Here is a 27328-nt window from a genome sequence, read left to right on the forward strand (position 1 = left end):
GGAACGGTGAAGAATAAGGTTTGATGCTAAATCCGGGGCAATGTTATGTAATCCGCCCACTGCATGTTCACGTTATCACCGTTCAAGATGACTGTGGTGGAAAAGCAAGACATGAAAACATGGGTCATGTCCAGTGTCACTTCATCAAGATATGCATTACTGCTTAGGCTTCAGAGATACTCCTGATCGTTTAATAAGCGTCTTTATATCCTTCATATCGTACAACCCTGATATCATATCAGGCTAGAAAAAGTCCGACCACGAATCGTCACCCTCCCCAGATTCTCCGGGCCATTCATCCTGATGATGATCTTGGAAAGTCTCCTCGTCAACTGGCTCTTCCCAGTAGCCGGGGCCCTGCTCATCGCAAGTAGTTTCGCCAGGACTAGCATCTTCCCCTTCATGTTGCTGCGGGACTTGGCTTGGATCTTGTTCTGCTGAGGCCCCGCTCCTCATCGCTTCGTAGCCAGCTAAAGTGCCAGCCCCAGCCATCCCTGCCGCAGCTCCGCCAGCTACACTTTCAGCACCTGCGCCACCGAGTCCAAACATCCCATAAGGTAGAATGCCGGGAGAACCGCTATGACGGCTAAAGTAATCAAAATCAATGCTGACAGCAGTAGCCAGCATTACTGCTCGCTGATCCAACGTCATAGGGGGCGGCGTCTCCCATTCAGGAGGTGCAATGCTTGGGTGAGCCTGCGCCCTCGCTGTCGCCTCTCGTAACCGTTGCTCTTCCAGACCGGCAGAATCCATGCGCAAGGCGTATACGCCGGTATCAGTGAAGATTTCTCTGGCAAACCCTGCGAAATTGCGGTTGACGGAACCAATCAATTGCTCATTCGCGGTTCGGAGGGAGAAATCCCACGAAAGCACGGGTTCGTTGACGTAGGCAAATTGTGTTCGTTGGGCCTGCGAAGGGCCGCCCGATGCTAGAGATACTTGTGATTGTTGAGATTTCGATAAATCAGAACTTGAGAAAGAAATCGCTTGGGTGGAGAGTTTGGTTTCCTTGACTGGAGGCTCATGGAAAAGGAACAGATTGTATTTCCGCCGGAGTAAAGCCCACTCTTGTTGCGCTTCTCCGATCACGCGCATCTGAGAATGATCCAAAGTGGAGAGTCTAGCAACGCCTCCCGTAGGCCCCGCTGCTAAATGAACTGCTGCGGTAGACCGTGTCGCGTCTGCCGCTTCTAGAGGATCGTAAACTCGGATCCGCGAGTTTATCAAAGCAAACGGGCGGTGAAACTATTCTTGTTAGCCGTCAAACACTCTTTTAGCTCCTGAAGATAAAAATAGAATTTTTACATGCCCGTAATACTTCGTTCTGGTGTATATCAAAAATGTGGGTGACAAACGGTCGGTGAGTATGAAGAAATTGGCGGCCCATGATGGTTCCCATTCCAGTATCTTGTTCCGCCATATACCCCACATGATTTCCATGAGCATCAAGGATCGTATATCTATTTGCTTGTTCGAAACCACTAGACGAATCTTAATACCCTCTTTCCTCAATATGAAATAAGATCTAAAAACCTACGGCAGGACGTTCATCATCTCCAACTGTCTTTGGACCACCAATCCCGAGTTGGCCAATATTCGAGTCGCGGGGTGTCCATCTTTGAGCACAGCACTCGGGTCTTCTGGAATATGCACCGGCGCAAGTAAACTGTTATTTTGCGGATTGGTATCATGGAGCGTGGAGGAGAGAGCTTCAAGTGCTGACCGACCAAGCTCTGAGGGCTGGCCGGGCTGCTGTTGGGTATCATCACGCGGCTGGCTGTTTGACGGGCGCGCCCTAGCTCGTTGATTAGGTCGAGGGAAGCTTTTCCGGATTGGGCGCCGCGAGATTCTGGGATCTCGCGATGATCGTGCGGTTCTGACGAGTGACAGGCGCGGCGTGCTGAGTGTTATTCGCCTAGGCCACATGATGACATCACACGAAATTGGAGCAGAAAAGATAGACAGGAGTATTGATCAGCCAGTGGATATCGAGGGCGCTTCTATCACTCGTAAAGTCCACTAGAAAGGCTTAAGAAATGGGAACTGTAGACACCACAGACTGTAGACTTTGTACTTGGATTATATTCAACTATGTTGCTCCAAGCTCTAAATAAATTTTGCAAGCAATTGAACAAAGTGATCCACAGTAGCTTTCCATTTACAGGGTAAAAATTGTTCAGGGATCTGCCAACTCTTTGAAGGGGAACGTCTATATTTTGATACCCGTATTCTATTTTATACATCTGATTTATCTCCAGTGCCCTTCGCTGACAGTTTTAACCAATCCGACAGTCAATTCAAGAGGTTATCGGGGCCATGCCTTCTTTGACTTCACTCCGTAACACCATGCAAGATATCCCGATACCTGAATGCAAGGAAACCAATATAACCAAACTCGATTTTGTCTCCCATCAAACTAAATCCCCATACCATCACAGCAAGCCTTTCCTTGCTAATTCAACCTTCCGTGCGGCTTCGCCGGCTTTAAATCCGCCTCGTGAAATGCAGATGGCGCTTCCCTCGCCGAGTTCGAACTTCTCTTCAACTTGCGGATGCGGGCAAGGACAGTGATGAGGAAAATGCACGCAAGCTAGGGTTCCAGGACAAAGATAATTGGAGCACTGGGCTACAACATCATTTCGTGATTAACTTTCAAGCTTTGTCTAGGAAAATGTGATATCCAGTAAAATTCGGATGAAAAGACATACCCCCATCATACGTCTTTTGATACCAGGCACTGTCGCTGGGGACATTTCTTTGGTCCTGAGATTCCCGCTGCTGTCCTCCAGCGCCGAACATTTGCTCGAAGAACTGGAATTGGGCGTGTGCCGTCGAAATGAAGATGAGCAATGCCAAGATGGCATTGATGGATATGTGAGCCATTTTCCTAACACTCCGTGTTGTCCTGCGATGCCTTCTGCACAGGGATGCTGGGGACGTGACGATGTGCTCCAACAGGCCAGCTGTCTCGATTCGCAGTCGCCCGTTTCCCCTGTCCGCTGAAGCGTGTCATCAGCCAAGAAGCCGTATGTGCGAAAATCGTGTGTCACGTGACTTCTGAACTTTTTTCCGCCTCCGCAGCTCTGGAATTCGACGTTCGAGCGCAAACTCGCGATCGAGACTTGCGTACTGGTCTCGGTCTGCCTCTCTGGAGACAATGCTTCAGCCTCAGTTCCGAGCGCCCTTTCGGGTACTCGAAAGAGTTTTTGTCCCATTCCTTCAGGTCCCTAAACAGCCGTCACAATTCCTCCAGCAACGAACATCCATCACCGCACCCCATAACATCACTCCTCTACACCCGTCCCGCCTCGGCGCTCAATTCCGTTACGCATCCCACGCTACCCAAGGTGCCGCAAACGCGCACTCCAGAAACTCACCCGGAAGGCGCCTGGGCGCCAAAAAGACCGGCGAGCAATACGTGATCCCAGGAAACATCATCTTCCGCCAGCGAGGGACGAAATGGTTTCCCGGAGAAAATTGCGGCATTGGGCGCGATCACACGATTTATGCACTACAGACGGGATATGTGAAGTACTACCGCGACCCGCAAAAGCATCCTACAAGGAAATATATTGGCGTCGCGTTTGCTAGGGAGGACGTCCTTCCCTACCCGAGAAACGCACCTACAAAGAGACGGTTGGGCATGGTTGCGGTCCCGATGCCGGTCGAAGATGTAGCTGTTGTGCCTGAAAAGAGCGCCACCCCGCCACTCAGACCCGGTTATCAGTACCGTGAAGGTAACTGGGAGATCGGTCGTCTCCCCGACAAGGCTGGGATCACCGTGAAAGAATGGAGGAGAAAGGATCGGTGGACAGCATGGAGGAAGAAGACGGAGAAGATCAAGCGCGTTGCTCAGATGAAGGATTTGAAGAACCGGAAAAAGACCAAAGTCAAGGCGAAACAATGATGAACAAGCGGATTTGGACGCCATATGCTATTCCAACTTTCTTAGCTTTTAGTGGAGTTCGGGCTTTTTGGTTTTCTTGTACCATAGATGGCAGAAGTTGAGCTGGGACATTTTCTGTGTATTTTACCGCTTTCTCCTCGGTTAACTGGCTTATGACAGTTTATCCCATGCTTATCCGTTGGAAGCATGGCTGCCATGGTAAACGGGGCCATTACTTGGTATCTCACTACGTTGGGCAGATTGGATGAGGACAGATTATGTGACTCGACATTTTAACTCCCATTGTTACGAGACAAGAAGGCATCAAGTGCCATTAAGATGTCTTTCCAAAGGGACCGTTAACGGTAAACTTTGGAATAATAGACATGGTCCCCTCGAAACGTATGCTGGTGAAGAGCTTTAAAATCACGAAAGTAGCAAATTTACTGGTGACACTCCTGCTGTATTTCCGCCCACCCATCAAACAAATTCCCAAAAATCAAAACTTGACAAATATATTCATGATCCAAAACCCTCACCTTCCTTCCGCTGATCCGAAACTCATCAATATCGTGATGTTCATTATCATCCCCCAAATCCGAAGCCTTTTTTCGCTTCTTTGGAGGACGGCCACGGCCTCGAGCTCCTGCAGGCCTGGGTGCCGCTGATCCGGACGTATATAGGAGCAGCTTGCGCGCTGCTTTAGCCGACTCTTCATCTCCGGCATATATCCAGACACAGTCAGACAAAGTATCCTGTTCCCGGTTTGTTGGTGAACAAGCGTCCTGACTCAACAGGTCAATGGCTCCCTGCACATCCGGGATATGGGTAACCTTATTGGGACCTAGTGCATACGTAAAAAAGGCATATGGGTTCCTTTCTGCTGAATGCCTGCTGTTCGTGATGATCAACACATGTTGTCCAGTGAGAGGCCTGGGACGTCGTTGGATAGTGTGACTCAGACGTGCTGTGGATGCAGGGTAAGGAGAAAGGATTCTAGACTTCACGGCCTTTTGAAGGACCATGGATGGACCTGCAGCAAGCAAATACGGTTCCCAGTTAATGATTGTGTTGTCAGAGATACAGTGATCAACCCATCGACCTGATAAACAAGGTAGGTTGAGTGCAAGTGCTTGCAGATATTTGGGACGTCGGGAATAATTATCAGTGATCAGACAGACAAACCCGAGCTGCTCAGCTTGAGATGTCAGAACCAGGTCGTGCGTCTTTTCGTCCGCCGCGGAAGACGAGAATGGGAGATGAAAGAGTTCATCAAACCCGTCCCTCAATATTCGACCTCCATTTCTTAGAATCAAGCGCTCCAAGCGAGATAATTCCTTTCCATTATGAGTATATGAAATGGCGAATGCCATACCACTGAAAATTCCCACTCCCGAGGTCTCTTTGTGTGGGGTGCGGGCAGCACTGGGAGCAAAGCTGGTTTCACCACAATCCATTGGAGTTTGCAGTCTCGACGTCAAGTTACTCGGAGATATAAATGAATATGGCCTTACTCCCAGTCTCGACCAGAGGTTCTTGTCCAGGTATATTCTAGAGATTGGTACAGTAACATTCTGTCGTCTACCGAGCGATTTTTGTTCTTGTTTTGGCGCCAGAACCACCGATGCATGTCCATGTATATCAGTTAGAGGAGGCGGACTTCCAGGAGTGCATGGAGCATTTGGGGCAAGCTTATCGGTCAATTCAACGACCCGATAAGGTATTTTTGGCAGGTCCAGTGAAAATACTTTGACGGTATCATTCACATTCAGCTCGAGTTTCTTCACGCTGGACATATCCAGCTCTTCTGGTGTCTCTGAATCCTCAAACAAAACCAGATAACGTTGACGACCAACATCATTGGATACACCAACACAAGTAGCCGGATAATAGCCATGCGGCTGTCCGTTAAAAAAAGCAAAAATTTGATTTGAAAAATCAAATTTCTTGATGGAAGGATTTGCCGTCGCGTCAGCGCATTCTTGGGGCGGAGTCTCCTCGCGGACTGGAGGATCGGACGAGATCCTTTCTGTTGGGACCGGCGAAGAGCTTGACTGAGTATAGATGACGACGGCTTCTGCAACTGAATAGCCCTTCTTCCCACCTTTTAGGCCTTTGGTAATTGATGGCTTTTTGATTTTTGGCGGGTTTCGGTGGGGCACACAGCCCTGCACCTTTCTCTGAGGCGAATCATCCACCTCCCAAATGCTTTTCGATACTGGGTTAGTCTTCTTTCGAGTACGTAGAGTCGCAGAATTAATAGAACTAAGGGTACCTGTCCCACCGATGCGCTCGCTTCCTGGCCCATCTAGAGGGTCGGATGCCGTCTCATATAGACTTTTGTGGCTATGAAACCGAGGCAAAGTGAGTTTGGAAGAAGCATAAACCCCTCTGCCACTATTAGACTTTCTTTTTTTCGCTGCATGACCATCCGACTCTGAAATTATTTCCTGGAATGTTTTGTCGTCTGTGGTCATCAGGCTGATGTCATCAAATTGAATTTGAGGCGTTGCCCGTAGTGGAGACTGGTCAGAGGCAATGTCTGTCATGGACCGGCGCTGACGGCCGCTTGGACTTGAAAGAATAGAAGGAAGCCGATTCGAAATGTTCCTTCGGAGCCAACCTGCTGATCCGGGATCTCTAACGTTTTGAGTATTGATATGGGACATTGCAGGTAAATCGTCACTTTCAGGTAGCTCGTGACTATCCTTAGATTTAGAGGGATCGCTTAAAAGGGTTGAGGAGGGCATCCTTTGATCATCTGGGCTAGTTTCCGGTATAGTGCGCTGGAAACATTGAGTCTCGGCAGGACGTGGGGTAGGGGTATCGTAAACAAACGATACCATAATTGTGTCCTCGTTCATATTGTCATCTTTGGGATTGATGGTGTCACGGTGAGCTTCGGCTTGGCCGCTGCGTCCAAGAACTCCACTCTCAGGAATAGCGACGTCTTCGGAACAGTCCACAGGTCCTGCCGGAGATCGAAGTTTTGATGCAGAGGAAAAAGATGCAAGAACCTCGGTAACTGGTGCAGGGGGCCGCATTGATTCCTTGTCAGGACTTAATGATCCTCCAACCGCCGTGGCAAGGGGCTCTGGTGACGACCGTGTGTGAGGATTGGAACCCATTGGATTTTGGCCCAAAATTATGGTATCCAAAGGCTGGTCACATGATTCAGCATCGTCTCTCCCAGAACCGGGCTTGAGTTGAGTGCTCTCGGCATCTCCTGTAGATGATTGGGAGTTTAGCACCATTTCATGATGTGAATCGTCACTTTCATTGGCTGCGCTTGCTCTATTAAGGGAGCTTAACGGCTGGGACTGATAGGTCAGGGGCTCCGAGAGATGAGTTGAATTTGGTCGAGGGGTGGAAAGGCCTTCCTCAACATCTAGCACCTGTGAGAGTGCATCATGTGCGAGAGCAGTTGGGTTGGAGAGTCGAACGGGTCGATTATCAACGTTTTCTTTATCATCATCTCCATTAACTGTGGAAGGGTTAGGGTCTCGAGAGCCAATGGTTTCATCTTCTTGTTCGGTCTCCAGTTCACTCTCCGGCCCAATCCCTGTCTGAGGAGCCCTGTCCGCGCTTTTATCCGCCACAGGTAACGAGATGCTTTCGGACCGGACGTGCGGAGAGCTTTTCGGTAACGAGGTCCCAGCCACTTTTTGGCGAGCTCTGCGGGAATTCGGCCTTGATGGAGCCGTAACACATTCAAACTGCTTTCTGAGTTCATTCTCGGCTTCCTTCTCGCGTAGTCGACGTTGAAGCGATTCGTCGTTGGCGAAAAAACCGTCATCACTGAGATTATCTGACGCATAATTAGATTTCGAAAGCGATTCCTGCTGGTCGACTAGTTTTGCACGCGCTTCTTGAGATTCTTTTACAGAGATATAAACGTCCTGTGGCTCAACACAGCCGGACCCAGAAGCTGGCGAGGTAGTTTGGAGTGGCGAAAAGAGAGACGTAGCTGTCTGCCGGCTTCGAACAGGGAAATTAGGGGAAGGCATATCCGAGGATAACTCTGGCCGAGGGACGTTCGCTAATGGAGAGGATGAAGCTTGCGTGGCATTAAACAGCTGGCTCAGGGCCATCACAGATCCTGGTGTCTTACTTTCAGCTAGAAACGGATTGTGTTTCAAGGCTGGAGTGGGAGTTCTGGCGTCAGCATCATGGGCCCCAATTCTCCGAGGGCTGGAACCAATGAAGCGTTGAGACTCTGGAAATGGCTGATAATGAGTTGGGGAGGAGGGTTCGTCATCGGCTCCAGATGTATGCCCATCTTCGACGAACTTGCTATACAAGTCTTCGTCCAAATCCACTAGTAGGTCTAGATGCCCCGTATCTCCTTCGCCGAGAGTTTTTTGCGTGATACCACCATCTGCGTTTGCAAGTCCACATGAAGTGTCAGGAATCGATAGTTCGCCTTCGACCTTGCGTTGCTTTAAGATGTTATCATACACAGACTGCGAGACTACCTGAGTATCCCCAGGTAGGCTATCTGTAGAAGTCATTGTTGGCGGTAGGAACCTAGGACCTGCGTTCCAAGCTTCAGCGTGTGAAGAGGACAGTCTACTTGTATCCGTGTCGGCATTTTGTTGGTAGGAGAACAGAGGAAGTCCATCTGGATCGGGGCTTTGTGGGTTAGAGACCATCTCCGTGGCGACAATGACATCAATTTGTAATTTCCCATGTTTTTGCGCTGCAGCTGATAGACCTCCATGGGCATCAGTTGTTCCCCCGGCGCCTGGGGGTGCCCAGCAATGTTCCTGTTAACAGACACGCATGTTAGTCGTAATCCCCAGAACATGACAGTCACAAGGGGACCATTTGACACACATCACTGATTCCCAATGCTGCTTCCTTGAGGTATGTCAGATCAAGGCTATCATCCTGGGTTTCTGGAGCTAGAGACATGATAGCCAACCCTTCATCTCTCCCACCCAGCGCAGGATTGTTCGCAGAGAATGTGTTTCTCCCAGTTGTTCTTGCTGGTACCACTTCATACATGAAAGTATTAATCAGGTGTGGGCCCATAAGGACGCGACACGTTAAATTACTGTCATTCAAGTTTGGCGCGTCACGAAGTCACATGATCAAACTGGAAATCCAATATTGCAGTTTTGAGATCGGCAAAGAGATGGACACTTCGCCAGCCATTTATCCCGTGGCATCATGTTTTTCGAACTGCCTTGTGTCGGCCCTATCATCATTGCTATTCTTCCACAATGGATTCTGCAGCCTGAAGAAATTACATCTCAGTTGCTCACTACTAACACAGCCAGCTGGAAATGCTGGAGGGCTTTGTAACTATTCAGGGTGGCTGTTTTGATATCCAAGCTCAATCGCCTCCCTGAATGCACAGAGAAGTCAAAATGCACACAAAAGAGTGAAAAGGTAGAATAGAATGAAATAGTGTATCAATTTGCATTGTTTGTGCATCCGAAAAGGATTTATATTACATACACACTACTTGTAAACCAGGTGGAAGGCTAGGATGAATTAGCTCCCACTCCACGCCGAGTCTATTCTTTCCCGTAATGCTCGGATATCATGCACCCGAGTGCGGCAACACCCTCCTACTAATATTCCATTCCAAGCGTTCCGGTTCCAAGTGTGATTGACAATCCTCCAACAGCGTTCAGGCCAAGACTCTGTTATTTCCTCCTCATCCTTTTTGACCCAGGTCTTCAACGTAGGATCATAGATTTCCCCTTGGGTTCCATCGGGGTATAAAACTAACCACGGCCGAGAAGATCAAGAACTCCCTACACTCGCACGTTCCCCGTTATCGGTCAGTTTTTCCCGTCCTAACTCATCTTCCATTATGTCGACAATACGCTCAATATTCTCCAGGCGTGTGCAGTTAACACCAATTCCCCACGGATGGAGTCCGTTTTCGCTTGTTGAACCAAAGGCGGCGGATGTCCAGCGCCTGACATCCTCCTCATCGATATCTTCCTGGGGAAAAACACCACTAATCCACCATTTCCTTGACTGTCCCGATTCAGCAATCTGCAATAATTTGCCCATCGCACCACGGATGGCAAGAACTTCATCCCACCGCCGCACAGTTTCGAAGCCCAAAAATTCAATCTTTCTCCATGTCTCGGGGTCTTCCATATATACCTCAAGGCGCTTTGCGTGCCATGCTTCCAATGCCGCCGTGTTGCTCATCTCCTCTGGGTATATTCCTGTGTACTCCGCAGAAACAGGGCACATGGTCGCTCCATACGGTCCCAGAGACAAAGCCACGCGTGGAGGCTTTGAAGAAAAGTTGAAGGAGGAATAAGCAAGAGGTATTGCTGAACGCATGTACCGAGTTGCATCCATTGGTCTATACGTAGCGTGGCCATGCCTTTCATCCTGTTTATGGTCGGCAGGTACATTAGCGGGGACAATCGCCGTCCTAGCGAATCCTTCAAAGCTGGCTTGATAAGTAGCCGTAAGGACAATATCTGCCCCAGCATCCACATAGGACCGATGTATCTCGCTTAACGTGGTGGGATGGGATAGGAGTAGATGCGACGACCACAATGGAGTCTGGGCAGAAAAGGTAAAACCATATGGCGGCTCTTCGAGTACAGTCCCCATAGCGCCATCCAATAAAAGAATATTCGGGATATGCTTTGACATAATATTTGACAAGAGGAACTCTATTGGTTAGAAGGCCAGTGCGTTCAATTTGTTAATAAACACCCAGAGAACGCGTCTTCCAAGCCCAATGGTCTTAGAACCCAATAATTGGAATGTTTTCGCGCCAACGTTAAATTATTTACTTCATTCATCAAGAGTTCGATGTGGACGATTAGATGAAACTTTGTGATCGGCCCTCTGCGGAACAATTATTTTGCGTCCAACCTTTGGGTCACGTGGACACAAATCCATGCTCATCGAGCCCTGCCCAGGTCCCGAACGTCCTTCGCTTGCAGCAAGTCATCCTGGAATAATCCATGGGGCACATCTCAATCCCGACTCCGATTTGGAACCCAACGCCTCATGGTCATTTCGCGGACTGCATATGTTTTCAAAAGTGCTCCAATATCAAGTTCTCCTGACATATCTTGGGGTTCTGGAGCGGTCGGCGGTATCTCCACATATAACAGGACCAGAGTCTTCTTAACTTGAGCCTGAACCCTGTTTACGCAATGAAGCCACCACCACGTATGTGGGAGTTTCTTCGCGACGGCCGCCCGTCTCTCTTCAGTTTCACTCCAGTACGGATGTTCATAGGCAGGCAGCACCACGACTGCGAACTCTGCATGAGAGAACACCGGGCCCCGATTATAGAGTAGGAAATCGACACCAAATTTGACCCCCGAGCGAACAACCCATCCAAGAGAGCGGAAATGATGATAAGCAACGTAAGAGACGATGAAGCGGTCATCCGGCTCCAGATGCATGAGCTCATCACGGGGTGGAAAGTAGGAATGGCGACGAAATAAGGATAGAAGGTGAGAGTTAGGTAGAACAGAACTCATATTATGATCGTAGACTTGAAGAACACCAAGTCCGTAGGCAAGGAAAAAGGCTTCCTCATTGGATAATTGAAGATGCTCTTCATCTTGAACTTTCGAGGAATCGAGCTTTTCAAGCTTGGATGGTTGTTCCAAAATTGCTTCTTTCTCATACTTTCTAGTATCTACTTCTGATGAGAACCGTACAATTTTGGTTCCATTGACCGCTGAGTTCTCAACGTCCTCTCTCACCGCGCTGTGACTCGACAGTGAAGCCGAATTCCGAACTGAGCTGCGACCCATGTTGGGACTTTTGTCGTTAACATAACCATTAATATGAATATCTGAACCAGACACCTGTTCAGTGGGTTGGGCTGCAATGGCGTCCTTGCTCGGGCGCGCAGCCGCTTCGGCTCGCAGCTGCTCGGCAATCGCTTCCTTTTCCTTCCTCGCCCGTTCTAACTTCCATTCCCGACGTTCAGTTCGTCTGTTTCCAGTAGCTTCCTCGCTGGTATCTAACGCTAGCAAGCCTCTCCGTTTCTTCTCGCGCTCCAACCAAGTAGGTTCACTTCTACTCAGACTTCCTTTACCAAAGAAGCCCATCTCCCACAAGGCACGAATCGCTTTCGGATGCACCACGTGGACAGAGGATGTGGTAGGGTCAAAATATGCAGAATATGTCTCACGATAGGGTGGAGAAATAAGATAGGTAAGGTAGGATAGGGCAATGCTGATGATTGACAAGGGGTTATGGGGTAGCAAAGGAGGCAAGGGATGGACAGTTAAAGGAAGAGAATGACGGTGGATGTGCTTATAATTTGGTCGGCGCTGGCGATGCGGCCGAGCTTTGGCAATGGGAACCTGTAAGTCTGGCTTGACGGCGTTGCCGCTCATGGCATCTTTTACACCACTCGGAGCCGGCGTAGACATGGTATTGCACCGTTCTGGAGTAAAAGGGGTTCTAAAAATACTGACAATCAGTATTTTGTCTCGCATTTACGCTAGGATTTCAGGGGCTGAAAATGGCCTCCAGCTATGTGCTATGTTCCTCAGATACCGTTGTAGTCATAAAAAGAGCCAGCATTGGTCAACAGCTAGAAATCAGTGCCATTGCCTAGGCTGCTAATGGTGTCATCACCGGAACAAATATGACAAGAGCTTGTACGTAAAATGGGCGAGCAAGGAAACATGATTCAACTCACAGTGGGACAGAGAATTGTGATGTTGGAATGAACTAAAAACACTACAAACGATAGCTCCACATTTAGATCACCCGGTAGGAATAAAAAAATGTATGAGCTTATGGATGGCTTTGTATCATAACTAGCCACAGAGACGCCTGGTTGGCTTGCGGTCTAATGATTGTGTTGGGTGCTTCGACGAAGGAAATGTGCGAGGATTGCGAAGCTTTTCAGGGCTGTGGTTGATGTGCGGTCGGTGAAATAATCCTCCGCATCCGAGCTCCAAAAATGGATCCAAAATCAAAATCGCATCTGAACTTGAGAAACAGTTTCTGGTCAGTTCCTGGCGTTTGTTCTTAAACCACTACCGTCAAGTGAGTTGCATGTATTATCGGGGATCTGGGGAGGGCTATCACTGATTACCTGTTACTTTAGGATGCATTTGATGTACACTCTCGACGACCAGGGGAAGCGAGTCTATACCCTTAAAAAAGTGCTCAACGGGCAGGTGACAAAGTCTGCACACCCAGCCCGATTCTCACCAGATGATAAATACTCCAGGTATCTGTTATCCTGCCACTTTGGCTTCCTTTACCATGCATCAGGTTTCAGGAATAGAAGCTGACTGAATTTACACGATAGACACCGAGTTATTCTCAAAAAACGATATGGATTGCTACTGACACAACAACCCGGTAAGCTCTATGCTCTCTTTTAAACGGTTTCAGGCCCCTAATAGCGCTTTCATAATAGAGCCGAAAGTGTAAAAGTTCTTTGATAACGAGTTTTGGCGAATGGCGTTGAATCATACCTGTTGGGTGGGAGAAATGTCTACGTTATCTAGTGGTATCCATAGTTCTGGAAATACATTTCTTGTTTGAATACGACCTCGATATGCGTTATTGACTATGCTTCATGACTTTTATCCCGCCAATGCCATCATAAATTATCGTGACACAAAAAGTCCCAAATTATCTTCGTCTCCTCGAATTAACGTTTCGACCGGCCCCTACTTTGACTCTTCCGCCAGTTCGGGTTCGTTCTCCGGTCAAGATACCCGGAAGGTAATCCTCATCCATGAGGTCCCGTCCTTTCCTAGCCCTTCTTCCGTTTTCTGCGACGGCTCTAGTATATTCCTTTTGGTCCGGCGCAAGGATCAACTCCGTTCCCCAGCCTCCTTTGCCGCCTCCGTCCCCGTTCCACTTTCCGCTTGATGTGCCTGCGATAGGCTTTGGAATGCTGAATTTGTTTCCTCTGTTGTTCCATTGTATGTTCTTCTTCAAGTGCATCTTAAATTCACCTGTCGCTGTTGTAGAGCAGGAAACACGGGTGAGTGTGGGCTGGCCGCATCGAGGGCAAAATTGTTTTGTCATTTCTCTGGTAGTAAAGAAGCAGCCATGACAGCGAAGTATGTACGACTTGAGACGCCTTATTCTTTCGAGGTTGTTCGTCGAGAGCAGGTTAAGGTTCATCTGAAGTAGCACGTTCTGCATGGAAAAATCTGTTGTTATCGTTGCAACTTGCATGGTTTTTGTTTCAACGGAAGCTGCAGCTTTTGCTGCGTCGCGAGCCTGCCGTTGTTTGATATTAGACGGTGTAATCCAGCCGTCATCTAAATCTGACGCCTGCTCGTCCTGCGAATTCCCCTCAGAGTCTTCAGAGCCAGCTTCGGGCATCGCAATTCGTTCAGGCTCATTAGTAGGCGGAGTAGGGCTCTGTTCAGCAGGCTGGCTGGGCTCTTCCAGGGTAGTTTCCTCCAAACCTTCCACGACATCATCTACTGAAGCATCCACTGCCACAGGCCCCGCCGCTTCATCTGAGGTTTCGGACGACTTTTCCTGTGCCTCATTCTGCTCGGTCCCCGCCTTCCACTGCTGCTCTTTTGACGGTGGGACGCCATTGATTCCCTTTTGTCCTGGGACTTTTCTTAGCCTCCAATCTCCTCCATTTCTCTCACACTCCACCTCATACGCCAGTGCCAAAATCTCCAAATCTGTCCGACTTAGCACCTCCCGATCGCCAGTCTTCCTTGCAAATTCAGAGACAACTTTCAGATTTTCGGGTTTGGGTGACCTTCGCTCGACGAAAGGTAGGTATAATGTTTCTACTCTCTGGCGGGCATCCGGGTCACGAATTTCGGAAACAACCGCTGGGGTCGTGAGGAGGACGTGGGACTGTGCGAGGAGGGTGGATATGGGTGGGATGTTCTTGATAAGTGGCCCGGCATCGAGAACAATGGTGTGGACCGGTTTTGGCGGTGCAGAAGTTTCAGTGGGCTCTGTCATGGTGCTCTGCAGTGTTTGCAAACTCATAGCACCTCTCTTTCACGACAGGGAAGCGTCTCGAATCTCAGATATCAGCCTGGAGAAACGACCGCTGATAAGAAATTATTTGTGGTGGCCCGTGTGCTAAGCTTATCAGCCAGTCTTGGCACGAACCTCTTCCTGCTGTGATGCGGAGCAGCGAGCTCAAGAACACTTTTGAATCTCACGATCATTACGGAGAAATCCCGCTCCCCTTTTCCCCTTGTAGCCCCGGAAGGCCTTGAAAGAGGTTTCTAGTATTATAAATGGGAGCCTAAGTTAGTGCTTTTTGGCAAATAATTCTATTCTGCCTTCCCCTTTTTTCCCATGTTAAATACTCCTGACTCTGAAGTGAAATATTCTTGCCGACGGCCTACATTCCCAGTGATGGCCTACACCCCATTACGACGCTGGCTTTTTCGCGAGTCCACACAAATCCTTAGTGGCCTCCGTATTTGGCATTACCACTCGCCATACAGAAGCATTGCTCCCTGTTAACGACTGAATTATCGCCGCAAGAGTAACACTGTATCCTATAGCAACCACTATTACATTTCAATGGACCCATATATTGGATGATATAGCTATTAATGTAACAGCAAATTCTGCGCAATTATCGATAGGTGCTTACAAGAATGCTGCCCCAATTAATATCTATACTACCAGTAAGGAGAATGCATGTGATCGTTTGAACCAACCAAGAAGTGCTCATAACCGAAAAGAAACCCCGTTCAAGACCTTTGCCCAATTATCAATCCATCTCTGCCTAGAGCTGTCGGAACTCTTTATCAACTTCCTCAAAATGATCGAAAAAGCCCGTAAATAATTTCACGCCGAGTCCAGGATCCAAGCTTCCTGTAGTGGCCCTAATACTGTGCATGCTCAGCTGTGGGATACCGCAGTCAATAGCTCTCATTCCCGTTCGCGCACTTGTCATAGGACCGATGGTGCCTCCACTACGGCTATCATTTCTGATTTGGAAGACTTGAAGTCTAGAACCACACTTCTCTGCAACTCGCTGGAGAAGAGCGGTGCTAACGCTGTCGGTTGTCATATGCCCATTTGGATCCGCTGAAATAGCAACACCGATATTAAGACGTGGGGCATGATTCTCCAGATATACGTTCAGGAAATTCGGGTTAACGGCATGAATAACATCAGAAGAAACAAGGAAGCTGTTTGCAAAGGTTTGGGATAGGAGATTCGGTCCGTAATTCGGAGCAAAAGCTTCGACGATCCGCTCGATAACACTGCTCATATAGTTTGATCGGGCACCCTGTCTGAGTAAACTGCCAATCTCCTCATTATCGAACATCCCCACCATCTTGACAATCCCGGTTGAGGACTTTTCCGATGAGGCCAAGAGAGCTTCGAAGGCACTATAGCTGCACAGCTTATCGTCGATTCGACCAGCAAAGATGAATTCCTTATCCAAGCCACCAACTTGGGCGGCTTGGATATCAAACAGCTCGAGCTCCCAATTTATGATCGTGCTGTAATCAGAAACGCCCAACTCTTTAGCAATCGCCCTAACCAAACGTTCCGGCTGCGTAGCGGCAAACGTTCCTGGTTTAATCCCGCTATCAGCAGCATTGGCATCCTGGCCAAGGATATCCGAATTGTCCAATCCGATCACCGGGACTGATTGCGTCTCAGGGTTAAATGGACCCTGCGACGGAGCACCAAAGTGTACCGCGAGAGTTGGCACCCTGGCAATCGGCCAGCCCAACTTGACCAGCTTTGACTCTACAACGCCAGTACTAGGGTTCTGAACCAGCACGCGTCCACCAATTCCCAAATCACGATCCCACCACGTAGAGCTTAACGCACCCGCATACGGTGCGACTCCAAGCTGGACAAAGCCGGCCTTCGTGGGTAGCTTAGACACAGGCTTGAGTTTAGCGCAGAGGGCGTCGATGTGTCCTGCTACTACCCCGACTCCATTCCCAGACTCATAATCACGACCGACGATGAATGCGATCAAAGCGCTGTCATTTCTAGTGCAGTAGTATTTCCCTCCCTGCTTCAGCTTTGACGTCCAGACGTCGCGCTCCGACAGCCGGCTGAAACCGTGATCGTCGAGACGGCGGGTAAATGTCGCGACAGCGTGGAAAATGGTCGGGTTATCGGTCATGAAATCACAGTAGGGTTTGGTATATGCTTCCGGTACGATGGCGGAGGAAGCTTTGTCCTCCGATCGATGACGGCATTGCTCGGCGGGGGATGGACGATGGGAGAGACTAATCTCGGATGTGCGAGAGAGCAGTTTCTTCGTCATGGCTTCGATTGAGAGCTTTCCGATGGCCGCTTACGGACTCGATATCGAAAGTATTCTGAGAAGAGGTTACTGAGGGGTACTTTGGATGAGAACTGTGGTAGTCCGGTTTGGTCAAAGGTCGCGTTCCGGGGTTGGGTTTCAAGGTTGGTTCCCCATGCTAACCAGAACTGTGGGGAAGTTAAATCCATCCACTGGCATTCCTGGTTGCCAGAGAAACCCACAACCAGCTGCGCGCCCGTCAGCTACGACTATTCACTCCGTCGGTATCAAACGAATCGAAGTATTGAACACGAACAACCACCGCGTTCCTTTTCTAATGTTATTATTTCCCTTCAGGTCAAGAATTAATCACGACCCCCACGTGATTTATGCTCATATACTTCGCATTTTTGTCATTTTCATTGTTCAAAAGAGCCTAAAGGGGCACTGATGGAGTGTTTTATTGTTCCCGTATGTTGTCAAGTGGCCCGTACTCCTGATCAACACGAGATCATCAGGGACAATCCCCCGTCTGTCTTCCACCCAGAGTAACCCTACATCTCCGCATCAAGGCTTGAACTAGCAACAGCATTTCAATCCACGTTTCCCTCGAAAGGTTCGGTGAAAATTTCGACCCCAGTAGCACGAGATACTTCTCGCCCAGCCGTTGACACAACAATGTTCACATGGCCGAGCTTGCCATCAAAATTGACGTTGAAGTCATTGACGCCAGCAACATTTGCCTTGAGCTTTGTAGGGGTTGGTTTACCGATTTGAATGCTGCCGTCTCTGGGTTCCAAAGCTAGAACGGATACAAAGACATTAACTTGGGAGACCAAACCTGGCTCTAGCACTGGCTGGCCAATTGCAGGATTAATTCCTATAGTTCCGTCCACACTCACAGAATTAAAAGAGTTGCGGCGATACCAGCAAAAGATGATGTCTTTACTATCGGCGGTATTTGTGGTTGATTTTCCTGATTTGTATCGATCGGTATCATAAGGTAGAAGCCGCTAACCTTGGTGTGGATTGGTGTTGATGAGAGCGGACATGCCATTCAGCACCTTTTGGAACACCATTCTGGTACGGGGTACGGAGTAGATCGGACCAATATACGGAGTAATGAGATTCAATATACGGAGTAGTCGTTCCACGTAATAACCAAATAACACTGCTAGTTGAAGCCAATCTGGTTGATATATACAAAGAGGACTTACTTGGACTAACGTCGCCACGCCACACTCAGCTTCATTTTTTTATTTTTATTTTTATTTTATTTTTTTTTGGGCATTGAGGAAGATTGGTGTAGAACCAAATTAAAGCCGGCATTAGTTATACATCGCCGATTACCAAGGGTTCTCGTCGACTCTTGGTCAGAATTATGAGTGGTTTCGAGTTTGCTCCAACAGGCCAAGCCTCCCAACTGAATGCTCCGTCGACAGCGTCCGGGAAGTGTATAATTCCTTGTGCCCAAGCCTTGTCCAAGATGGTACGAAGAGGCAGTTGGTGGAATTCTTAATGGATGGCCAGTCGCTGACATTATCTGGTCTCTCGAATGTCCATGCTAATGGTTTGTTGCTGTACTGGAACTAGTTATACGGGGTAAGTATCGATCAACTCGATAATGCGATCCGATGGCCATGGGCCGCCGGAAAGATAATCGAATGACAGTAACAAAGTGAAATCTCCCAATTCACTAGCGGCTTCGTGCACCTTCCGCACTACAGTGTTTGTATAATCATCTTGCCGTGCAATATTGAAAATAATACCATGAATGCCCGCCTTCTTTGCTAGTTTGATATCGGAATTCCATTCATCCAATGTCATATAGGCGGCATTTCTGACCTCCGTGACATTAGAAATAAGAAATCATTTTATTTTTCAAGCTGGGAGGCCCATCATACAATAAAATGGGCGAAAACCGACTTTTGGCCACTTGCGACGTCGGAAAATATCGCTGTAGCTACAGACAGTAAATATTTGAAATACATGGCACCAGGTAACGGCTTAAATTGCCTCAACTAACGAAAATAGAGTAAAATATAGAGAAAAGGAGAGTAATATATGCCTCAAAGATGCCCAAAAAGAACACCTATCTTCTTAAATGCCGTATCTCAGATGGTTTAGAAGGGCTGCTAGTAATTTAAAAACTAGCCCAGGCATGCTCTTTCGAGAAAACTGACAAGGGAAAACTGCACCGGGAGCTTATGAGATTGCTTCCCGGATTGTATGAACGTCATTATACGGAAACATCCCATTAAAGTGAAGGATGACCATACCGAGACAGCCTGGATGCACGTTACTGGGTCAATCGCAGCGAGAAAGCCCAACAACTATCACTGAAGCGGATACTCAAATATTCAGCATCAAATAGAACTCTGAGAATATACCGCAAAGTGGTTTATTGTTGAAACAAGTCGAGCTGAGTGGTGCAGTGGAAGACACACTGGGGTGCAGCGGGCCTTTCAACGCACGAGGGAGCATCATGAGGCTATATAACTAATGCACTCTGTGGTGAGCACCTAGTTAAGGGTAACTATCTCCAAGCAACAGTTTTAATTATGGTTATAACGGATTAACTTGCGATTGTGCGATGGGCAAATGGGACATGTAGGGTGCCAGCAGTGGCATCGAGGAGTGAGAGTTCGCTGACGAGAGCGCCCACAATGCCTTCAGCGTCTTTTCTCGGCCCTAGGTAAAACGTCGGCCAACGGAACAACTCAACGCCGGTAAGCTGGGCTTCTAGGTAACGTTGGAACCTCATCTCAAGGCTATCGCTCATCGCCGTCGATCAATCAAGCAACAAACCAGAACTTAAACCCAACATCTTTCGTTAGCTTGGTGTGCAGGACAGAGCGCGGATAGTCCAATCCCAATCTTTATGCCACGAAAATTGACCAGCTCAAATGCGCAGCGTCGACGATCCTTGCCAGCATCAAGGATCTCACTCCGTCCCGGCACCATTCTCCAGTTTGGCTGCAATACACCAGTCAGATTTGGGGAGCACTTCCCGCGCCATAGTTCAATTTGACCTCATACCCAGCACTAGCGAAATATCAGTAAAGGGACGTTTGCTGGAGCTGCAATGTTGTATCCGAAATGAAGTTTGTCCCTCCGTACATGACATTCCCCTTCCCCTATGAATGCTTGAGATCAACGTCAAACAAACGACCAGCTTGCGTATTTCACTCGAGACCTACCTTATTTTAACGCCAGTTTTGGGGAAACCTGCAGCTTGTGCGCTATATATATATACACACACACACATATGCTTGTGAACCGATGACGTGCGACATTCAGAGCGTTTTCGGTAACAAATATCCCTCGGTTATCTTTGATCCTCTTCATTACATTTGTTACACGTGAAGTGTACCCGAGAAGTTAGTGCTAAGGTATCCCAGAGCGAGGGTTACGTTATGGATACTTAAACGAATTTCTTTGTTTTCGGATCACCGAGTCCCAAACGCGAGCCGAATCCGCAAGCTATCGGGTGCACAGGCCTAACAGTGCGAATATCTGCTCTCATTTCTTCCGATCCACCGAAAGAGTTTTGACCCAACATTGGGCTGCTGAAGTTGTCGGACATGCGACTCGGGAAGCTTTCTTACAACTTGATTCTAGCTCCGAAACGCGCAGTAATTATTCGAGACATGACACCGCTTCTCCTCTCTACTTCACCGAAGTCGCGATGGTCGTCCGATTGCCAGAGCCGGCTGCCTACAGTTGAATCTACCATAACGGAGAGCAAGACCTACAGGTAACATTGCACCGTAGAGCTTTAAGCACCAAGGTCTGGTCCCAAATTAATCCATATGGGTATTTGCTCTACTTGCCCTGAGTGAAATGTGATTATTCATGGTCAGCCCCTGAAAGCCAACACGAGGTACTTGGTTCTCTTGCAATCTGGCCATTATTCGACAAAGAAAACAACCGGAATAAAATATAACGAAACACGTCTCGGTGTGGATGCTTTCTTTCCAAGCATTTATGTACTATTAAGGACTCTTTTCAACTTGCGGATATCCTCTCTCAACGCCTTTATACCGCCAGCTCGTGCACCTTGTCTATTCGTTTCTTCTTCGCTCATCACTGTCTCCATCAACCTCGGCAAAATGAGTGGGTGTAACCCTTTTTCTTCGTTTTTCTGTCCGCTACTGCTGAGACCCGTACGTCCTAGCATATTCCCAATGCAATCAAGCATGCGCACAACCACCTGTACTAGGACTAGAATTTGAAGGTTCTGATCCCCCTGCAGTGATACACCGCTAATCCGTATATCCGAAAGGGCGGTAGATATGGCTTTTTGATTCAGTGCAACGAGACAGTGACAAATATTAGAGAAAACAGTTCGACAGAGACGAATGAGATTAATGTAACACATGAGCATGGAAAGCGATGCCGCAATATCTATCTGGTGCCGTCGCGTTTGTCTTGTGCTACTCTCACCGCTTCGAGAGACGTTAATCATAATAGGCAACAGAGACTCATCGGAAGAAGATGGAGATATTGATAGCGCAACCAACGAATGAGAGCTTCCCGAAGGGGTTTGTTCACTCATCGCGGTTCCCCGCATATTCGGCCGTGGGTTGTCGGAGTTTAGTTCATATATGGATCTTGCACTCTGGAAGTTGACGAAGTTTTGGAGCAGATCTTGAAATTCTTGAAGCCCACGAATTACCTGGGCTATTGGGAGCGCTGGCTCTGATGGAGATACCAGCGTTGCGTTGTGCTCATTGGGCGGGGTATCGCTGCTGGTCTCGAGCTTGAGTTGCTGGCTCACGTCCATGTTGAGTCTTGCCAATCGTTCGAGCGATTCCTGGTATAAGTCCTGTGCTTCAAGCATGTTGACTTCTCCGAATTCGACAGCAGGCCCCGTGTCCAGATGCGTAAAATCGCTAACAATATTCTGAAACCCCGTCTCAGAGGCGCGATTTGGGCTTGGGGGGGATTGAGGTCCGATGTGTATCATGCTTGGCCCAATGTCACTCTCTCCGTTCAGACCCAGCGAAGGCCTGAAGAAATCGTATTTTTCTACAACCGGAGAGATGTTCATCTCAACTGCGTTGTAGTTGAGCCAAGACATCGACTCTGCTTCAGCGCCGTTATTTTCACCTTCTCCCATGAAGGGAAACGGGGTGAACTTCGCCCCCGACATTTCTTGCACATCTGTAGAGGGCAGGTGAGAAGTGAAGCCTGGCCGAGGACCATTCAGGCCCTGAAATACCGGTGTCGAATCTTCACGCGCGGGTGAGTTACAGCGACTCCCGGTGTTACTTATCTTCCCTGGAGTGTTCATATAGTCCGGAAGTTTCTGGTCGGGGGCTACCTGGCTTCGTCGTCGTTTTCGATTCGCGATATTTTCCTTTCGTTGGCTATCTGAACGTCCCGGTCTTCCCATTCGCATTGATGGCTTTGTAATGCAAACCGCTCCTGCCCGCTCACAGCGGTTACAAGAAAGCTGATTGACTCGATTTCGGATACACCGAAGTTTCTGGCCTCTGCATCTTTCACATGCCAGTCGTTTCGGCTGTTCTGGCGTGGTCGAAGTAGTCGGCAATGTCTGTGTGTGATCAAGCATCCTGGATATTGTGCTCTTCAATTAGGTTGTTCGTTCTTTGCCACCCCCCCTTGGTGTGCGATCTTCTTATTTTGAAGATATTGAACAGGCTAAATATCGGAGAGCAGGCTAATTGCAAATCAACAAACTATACTTTATCTGCGCATTTCTCAACTTGCCACTAACAAGGGGTGTTGTATCGGTGCCAATGATACAGACTGCTGTCATCCATACATGTTTAACGAAGCGTAATGAGCAGAAGCGAGCGTTATTAGATTGAACGCATTTTTTAGTTGCTTTGAAGGATTATCCATGGCCTTCCGCGTGAAAGGCCGCCGGCAAAAGATTGGTAGCATCAAACCAGCCTGAAAGCTGGCCCTGTCTATCCACCCCCGACTCCGTTCAGATCCGGGCTAACTCTCACATCAACAAGTTGAAAGCCTTTGCACATCATCCTTAAAATATATCTTGCTCGCTTCGGAATACGAAAATAACTGTTCAGTTGCTTGTCTCTTATTTTGTCGGCACATTGGATTTCTCAGGTTTTTTTAATACCTTTGCAGTTGCCCCCAACGAGGAGGATTTTCCATGATAGCGCGACATGAATGGCTTGTGCTGACTGCATCAGGATCAAGGTCTTCATCCACCTACAAAATCAAATATATGGTTTGTTCGAAATATCTACTTGTTGTGGGGTTCAAAACCTGATTATGACCAAGGATCGCACGATTTAGCCAACTCCTATAATCTCATGCGTGAGAATTCCGTCTAGTCCACCAGCATGACTGTTGATCTTTTGCCTTGTGTGGCTCCGCTGTGTCAACTCCCGAGGATGTTATTCTGCCTATATTACTTCTTTAGGGCACATTTGATGCATATCCGGTACCCAGTTAAAGCTCTCGATTGTGTCTACATTCCAGATTGACGTCTTTACATTGAGGCGGAAAACTTCTGTGACAACTGACATTAGTGATTCGATCACCCTGCGATCAGATCGAAGTGACGTGACGACTTGATAAGTTATATATCCGATAGAGTGATTGTTTTCCTTCGTTGATTACAGATAGCCAAAGAATAATCCCGCTATGCAGAACAAGAAGTTAGGGAAATGAAGTGGAGGGTATAAATGTGTTCCAATAATCTGTATGTAAGCCCTGGTTTTCGACTGAGTCGTCAATTATGAAAATCCGATTTTGAGCTCGGATAAATCCTGTCCGGCTCTCAGACTCTCAATGCGGACCGGCTATCCTCCTTTTTCTTGGAAGGTGGTGCTTGCAATCCCGACTTGCTTTACCGGATCCAGTCCGTTGCGGTAACGTTCCACGCCTTCTGTCATCTTGAGCTCAGCCAGTCAAAGATTTCTTTCCGTTTGGTTGATCACGACCCGTTTGGTCCGGGCGAGGTCCTTTAAGAGCATTCCGGTCCATGGACTGGCGCAAGCCCTAGCTCAAAGATCCGGTCACGGGGCCCTTACTAGAATTAAGGCGCCCCGTCTTGCTAAACACTGGCTAGATTCCGACCTCGACCTCTCTCTTGCACTTCGTATAAAGAGAAGGTAGAAGTCTAGGCCGTTTTGCACACCACCTTTTGGCTTAGGCGTATCAAGGGATCTCGAATGTGACCTGAAGATAGTCTACTCCGCAACCCCGTATACTTTCCACCGCACCAACCCCCCTTTTTTTATAGAAGGACCTGAGAGTATGGAACAGGGGACGACATCCATGCTACTAATACATTCGTCCAGTTGTGCCGCGACGCTCAGTAACAGCTAGAATAGTGACCACTCTTGTTGGGTACGGACTGTATGTACATACATAAATACATACATCATACGTACAAATAGCCAAAACTATCTGGCTACATGAATAGGTGTGTTAAAACATTGGTAACGGTGTCTCATCAGGGACCTAACCCTTATGCCCTGTGCAACATGCATGTCAAGTCGATCATCCATGGCGTGCGTCTTTGCGGCGATCAACCCGCAGCAAGTGCCGTCTCCGAAGGTAGTTAAGAGGCAAACAGGCTTACGTAGAGTGAGCAAATGCATCTGCTATGTGGCACAGATGGAATTCAAATACGATCAAGGGGTATATATAAAATTGCCAATTAAGAAAGGATTTAGACGAGTTCAGACTGCCTCAGAGAAATATTCAGCATTCGATAAATCGTCCACCGGGAAGACATGGGTACATACCCCCTCAGGTGCTCTATGTGCACACCCTAACCCACCCTAGGCGCTTAAAGAGAGCTTTGTAATTTGGTTAAGATGGCTTTTTATATAGTCCGACTATAATGGGTATGTGCATCCTAAGCCGGCAGAGAGACTCCCAGACTTATAGGTTACCTGCGTCCTACGCACCCGCTCCTTTTGTTCCTTAAATACCACGCGGGCACCACATCATTTGGCTATACAGCCAAATTCCGGGGTTACTCGACAATGCCGTGCTGCAGAACCTGGGAGAAGCAACCAATTTAGGTATGTCAATATGTTATCTTCGTTGGATATCAAGTGTCTGTCCCCTCGCCATTCATATGTATGAGACGTCAATCAGCGGGGATAGTAAGGCCTTCTTCGATTGATCCGTCATATTATATAGGGTGGCGCGGGATCTTCTCGCTCTCCCACGCATCCCATCTTCACTTCCCGCTTGTGTAACCATGCCATCCTCCTCTAAAGCAACACACTGAATACATGCCCAAGCTGACAGAGAACTACCAATTCAATTTCAGCATGCAATATTGCATTAGATAGTTTCATTTTGTACTCTGAATTGCTTCCTCGTCAAACTGATTGGCACTCTGGTCTCGCATTCAATTCTTTGAGTCCAGCATACAGAGAAGTTCGTCGTGTGGAAGAACCACACCCGTGAGGCAGTGTGTATACGGGGTTCTCAACCTAATATTTCGAGGACTGAGGTCAGAGATTGTCACAGCAAAATCCGAACTCCTTGTTCACATCTATATTGGCCATTTCACTAAATTCAACTAATCCCACGGAGTACTCCGTAAATTAGTAGTTAAGAAGACACTCCGCTCGTGATACCTATGCCGCGTGAGAAATGTCAAGCTGATTGGAAGTATCAAGATTGAAGACGTTGAATACTAAGTGCGGAGCACTCTATATGGCATATTTTGAATAGCATCACTGGTCACGCTGCCGGGAACTCTTGATTGTTTATCATGACCAAGAAAGATTATTCATGCAATCAGCGTGAGCCACAATTGTCAACGGGTTCTTCCATGCGGAGTACAGAGTTCTGGGCAATAACGGAGTATCGGGGAACTCCTCTGGAAAGAAGGATTGAAATTTTCGTGCCAATTCATAATCAGGCCAATTGAAGGCCGCGGTCCGGCGACCGGTGTGAGCGGATCAGAACATTTGACATATCACTTTCGACAAAATGTCAACTTGTTGGGCCCTTTGTGCGACCCCATACCAGGTTTGTCTTTATTTTTCCCCTCCTTTTGTTGATCAAGCAGAATGAGAATGTTGATGAAAAGCATCAGGTAGCCCCTGCTGATACTCTTTACTTTTTTTCCAAACTGCATTAAAGCTCAGGATAATCAGACAACCTATAGTATGCCACATGGATGGCACGGCTTTTGAAGGGGTTGAGAAACGAAACTCGAAAACAATTTCGCTTTCAGCTCGGGTTGATACAAAAGAAACAAACAAAGACAGACTTGATACGGGAGTAACCCCATGCCCTATGCATTGCGCAGACTGCGGCTCAAACCATAGCGGGATCGGAACCGGGTTTGCCACAGAAGGCCAGGCTCTGAGAAGCGCTGACTGGCTAATCATATTAGGCTCGCACAGCTGTTGGTCCTGGCTCACCCCCACATAGGATACGCATCATATGGTTAGATCGACTGCTGCATTGAAGACTCTGATCCCCGCAGGAGCTATGCGCTTCAGTCAGATCAGGTGGTTGCACTACCTAGAGGGCATCTGTCAACAAGACACTATTCTGCAGACATTCAAATCGCTCAGAGCAACCACAGAATTCAGTATGACGCAATCCCTGAAATTAAATCACAGATTCCCCATACAGGACGGCAACTAAATACCGTGACGTCCCATGAATAAGAATAACTCCCGGAACAATCCCGCTGTTTCCTGTCTTAGCCTTGCCCTGGTTCACAGCAGGTACTTTAGGCAGCTTGCATATCACATTGGCCAGCATAGGATATCTGTTCCCAGCAGGTATCTCAACCAAATTTCATAACCATCCATCATAGGGACATGTCCATTAAGTCAGGCAAGCCTTCTGTGGACACCCGGTGGTACACTACATGGAGGGATGAGTGCTGTTTTGAGCATGAACTTCAACAATTTGGTGTCACAATTGCTTTCGGCTACATGCACTTTGCCCATTCCCCTCAAGTGCTTCGATCAGCTCCCTATTCAATAAGCAGATGTAAAACCCACTTTTTGTACAGATGCGTGATTGCACCATAAGCTGTTTAATCTGGTCCCCTGGGTCTACTATTGACATCCATCCCTTTGGAAAATAAGAGTATCATTGTTACTGGTAGCGAGCTTTTGGAGGCCAGCGTGACCTGCTATGTATTTCTCTCCTGCAACTATTACGGTCTTCATCATATCTAGCCTAGTCTTCCATACCCGCCAGAAACAGAGCCGTGTAGTACCGGCTTAAGTTTGAAGGCCAAAATGGCTTCGTGGGGA

General features: G+C 48.0%; 11 protein-coding genes across 11 annotated transcripts; 2 read left to right on the top strand and 9 right to left on the bottom strand.

Moving 5' to 3' along the window:
• Nucleotides 1–243: 243 nt before the first annotated feature.
• Nucleotides 244–1926, bottom strand: D8B26_006131 (uncharacterized protein; the record flags this gene model as incomplete). Its single annotated transcript, XM_066125095.1, has 3 exons — nt 244–1245; nt 1310–1481; nt 1538–1926. 3 exons carry the CDS (start codon nt 1924–1926, stop codon nt 244–246), a joined length of 1563 nt encoding a protein of 520 aa, XP_065981176.1.
• A 273-nt stretch (nt 1927–2199) lies between these two features.
• LCL2 (Long chronological lifespan protein 2) lies at nt 2200–2995 on the bottom strand. The gene is made up of 2 exons (XM_066125096.1): nt 2709–2995; nt 2200–2626 (listed from the first exon to the last, which is right to left on the bottom strand). The coding sequence occupies exons 1-2, from the start codon at nt 2881–2883 to the stop codon at nt 2433–2435; spliced, it is 369 nt and encodes a 122-aa protein (XP_065981177.1). The 5' UTR covers nt 2884–2995; the 3' UTR covers nt 2200–2432.
• A 123-nt stretch (nt 2996–3118) lies between these two features.
• Nucleotides 3119–4294, top strand: MRPL2 (mitochondrial 54S ribosomal protein bL27m). The gene has a single exon (XM_003069861.2). The coding sequence runs from the start codon at nt 3158–3160 to the stop codon at nt 3905–3907; it is 750 nt and encodes a 249-aa protein (XP_003069907.1). The 5' UTR covers nt 3119–3157; the 3' UTR covers nt 3908–4294.
• A 35-nt stretch (nt 4295–4329) lies between these two features.
• On the bottom strand, nt 4330–8920 carry D8B26_006134 (uncharacterized protein; the record flags this gene model as incomplete). The annotated part of the gene is made up of 2 exons (XM_003069860.2): nt 4330–8652; nt 8723–8920. The coding sequence occupies 2 exons, from the start codon at nt 8918–8920 to the stop codon at nt 4330–4332; spliced, it is 4521 nt and encodes a 1506-aa protein (XP_003069906.2).
• A 720-nt stretch (nt 8921–9640) lies between these two features.
• Nucleotides 9641–10519, bottom strand: D8B26_006135 (uncharacterized protein; the record flags this gene model as incomplete). Its single annotated transcript, XM_003069859.2, has 1 exon — nt 9641–10519. The coding sequence occupies one exon, from the start codon at nt 10517–10519 to the stop codon at nt 9641–9643; it is 879 nt and encodes a 292-aa protein (XP_003069905.2).
• A 329-nt stretch (nt 10520–10848) lies between these two features.
• On the bottom strand, nt 10849–12270 carry D8B26_006136 (uncharacterized protein; the record flags this gene model as incomplete). The annotated part of the gene is made up of 1 exon (XM_003069858.2): nt 10849–12270. The coding sequence occupies one exon, from the start codon at nt 12268–12270 to the stop codon at nt 10849–10851; it is 1422 nt and encodes a 473-aa protein (XP_003069904.2).
• Nucleotides 12271–12957: 687 nt separating this feature from the next.
• On the top strand, nt 12958–13288 carry NOP10 (snoRNP complex protein; the record flags this gene model as incomplete). The annotated part of the gene is made up of 3 exons (XM_003069857.2): nt 12958–13082; nt 13164–13216; nt 13275–13288. 3 exons carry the CDS (start codon nt 12958–12960, stop codon nt 13286–13288), a joined length of 192 nt encoding a protein of 63 aa, XP_003069903.2.
• Nucleotides 13289–13492: 204 nt separating this feature from the next.
• On the bottom strand, nt 13493–14874 carry NOB1 (Nin1 binding protein; the record flags this gene model as incomplete). Its single annotated transcript, XM_003069856.2, has 1 exon — nt 13493–14874. The coding sequence occupies exon 1, from the start codon at nt 14831–14833 to the stop codon at nt 13493–13495; it is 1341 nt and encodes a 446-aa protein (XP_003069902.2). The 5' UTR covers nt 14834–14874.
• A 716-nt stretch (nt 14875–15590) lies between these two features.
• D8B26_006139 (uncharacterized protein) lies at nt 15591–17102 on the bottom strand (the record flags this gene model as incomplete). Its single annotated transcript, XM_003069855.2, has 1 exon — nt 15591–17102. The coding sequence occupies one exon, from the start codon at nt 17100–17102 to the stop codon at nt 15591–15593; it is 1512 nt and encodes a 503-aa protein (XP_003069901.1).
• Nucleotides 17103–17674: 572 nt separating this feature from the next.
• On the bottom strand, nt 17675–18160 carry D8B26_006140 (uncharacterized protein; the record flags this gene model as incomplete). Its single annotated transcript, XM_066125097.1, has 2 exons — nt 17675–17961; nt 18100–18160. 2 exons carry the CDS (start codon nt 18158–18160, stop codon nt 17675–17677), a joined length of 348 nt encoding a protein of 115 aa, XP_065981178.1.
• A 2906-nt stretch (nt 18161–21066) lies between these two features.
• Nucleotides 21067–22485, bottom strand: D8B26_006141 (uncharacterized protein; the record flags this gene model as incomplete). The annotated part of the gene is made up of 1 exon (XM_003069854.2): nt 21067–22485. The coding sequence occupies one exon, from the start codon at nt 22483–22485 to the stop codon at nt 21067–21069; it is 1419 nt and encodes a 472-aa protein (XP_003069900.2).
• Between the last annotated feature and the right edge of the window lie 4843 nt (nt 22486–27328).

The sequence above is a fragment of the Coccidioides posadasii genome, chromosome 3, assembly GCF_018416015.2.
Source record: "Coccidioides posadasii str. Silveira chromosome 3, complete sequence".
Taxonomy (NCBI): Eukaryota; Fungi; Ascomycota; class Eurotiomycetes; order Onygenales; family Onygenaceae; genus Coccidioides; species Coccidioides posadasii.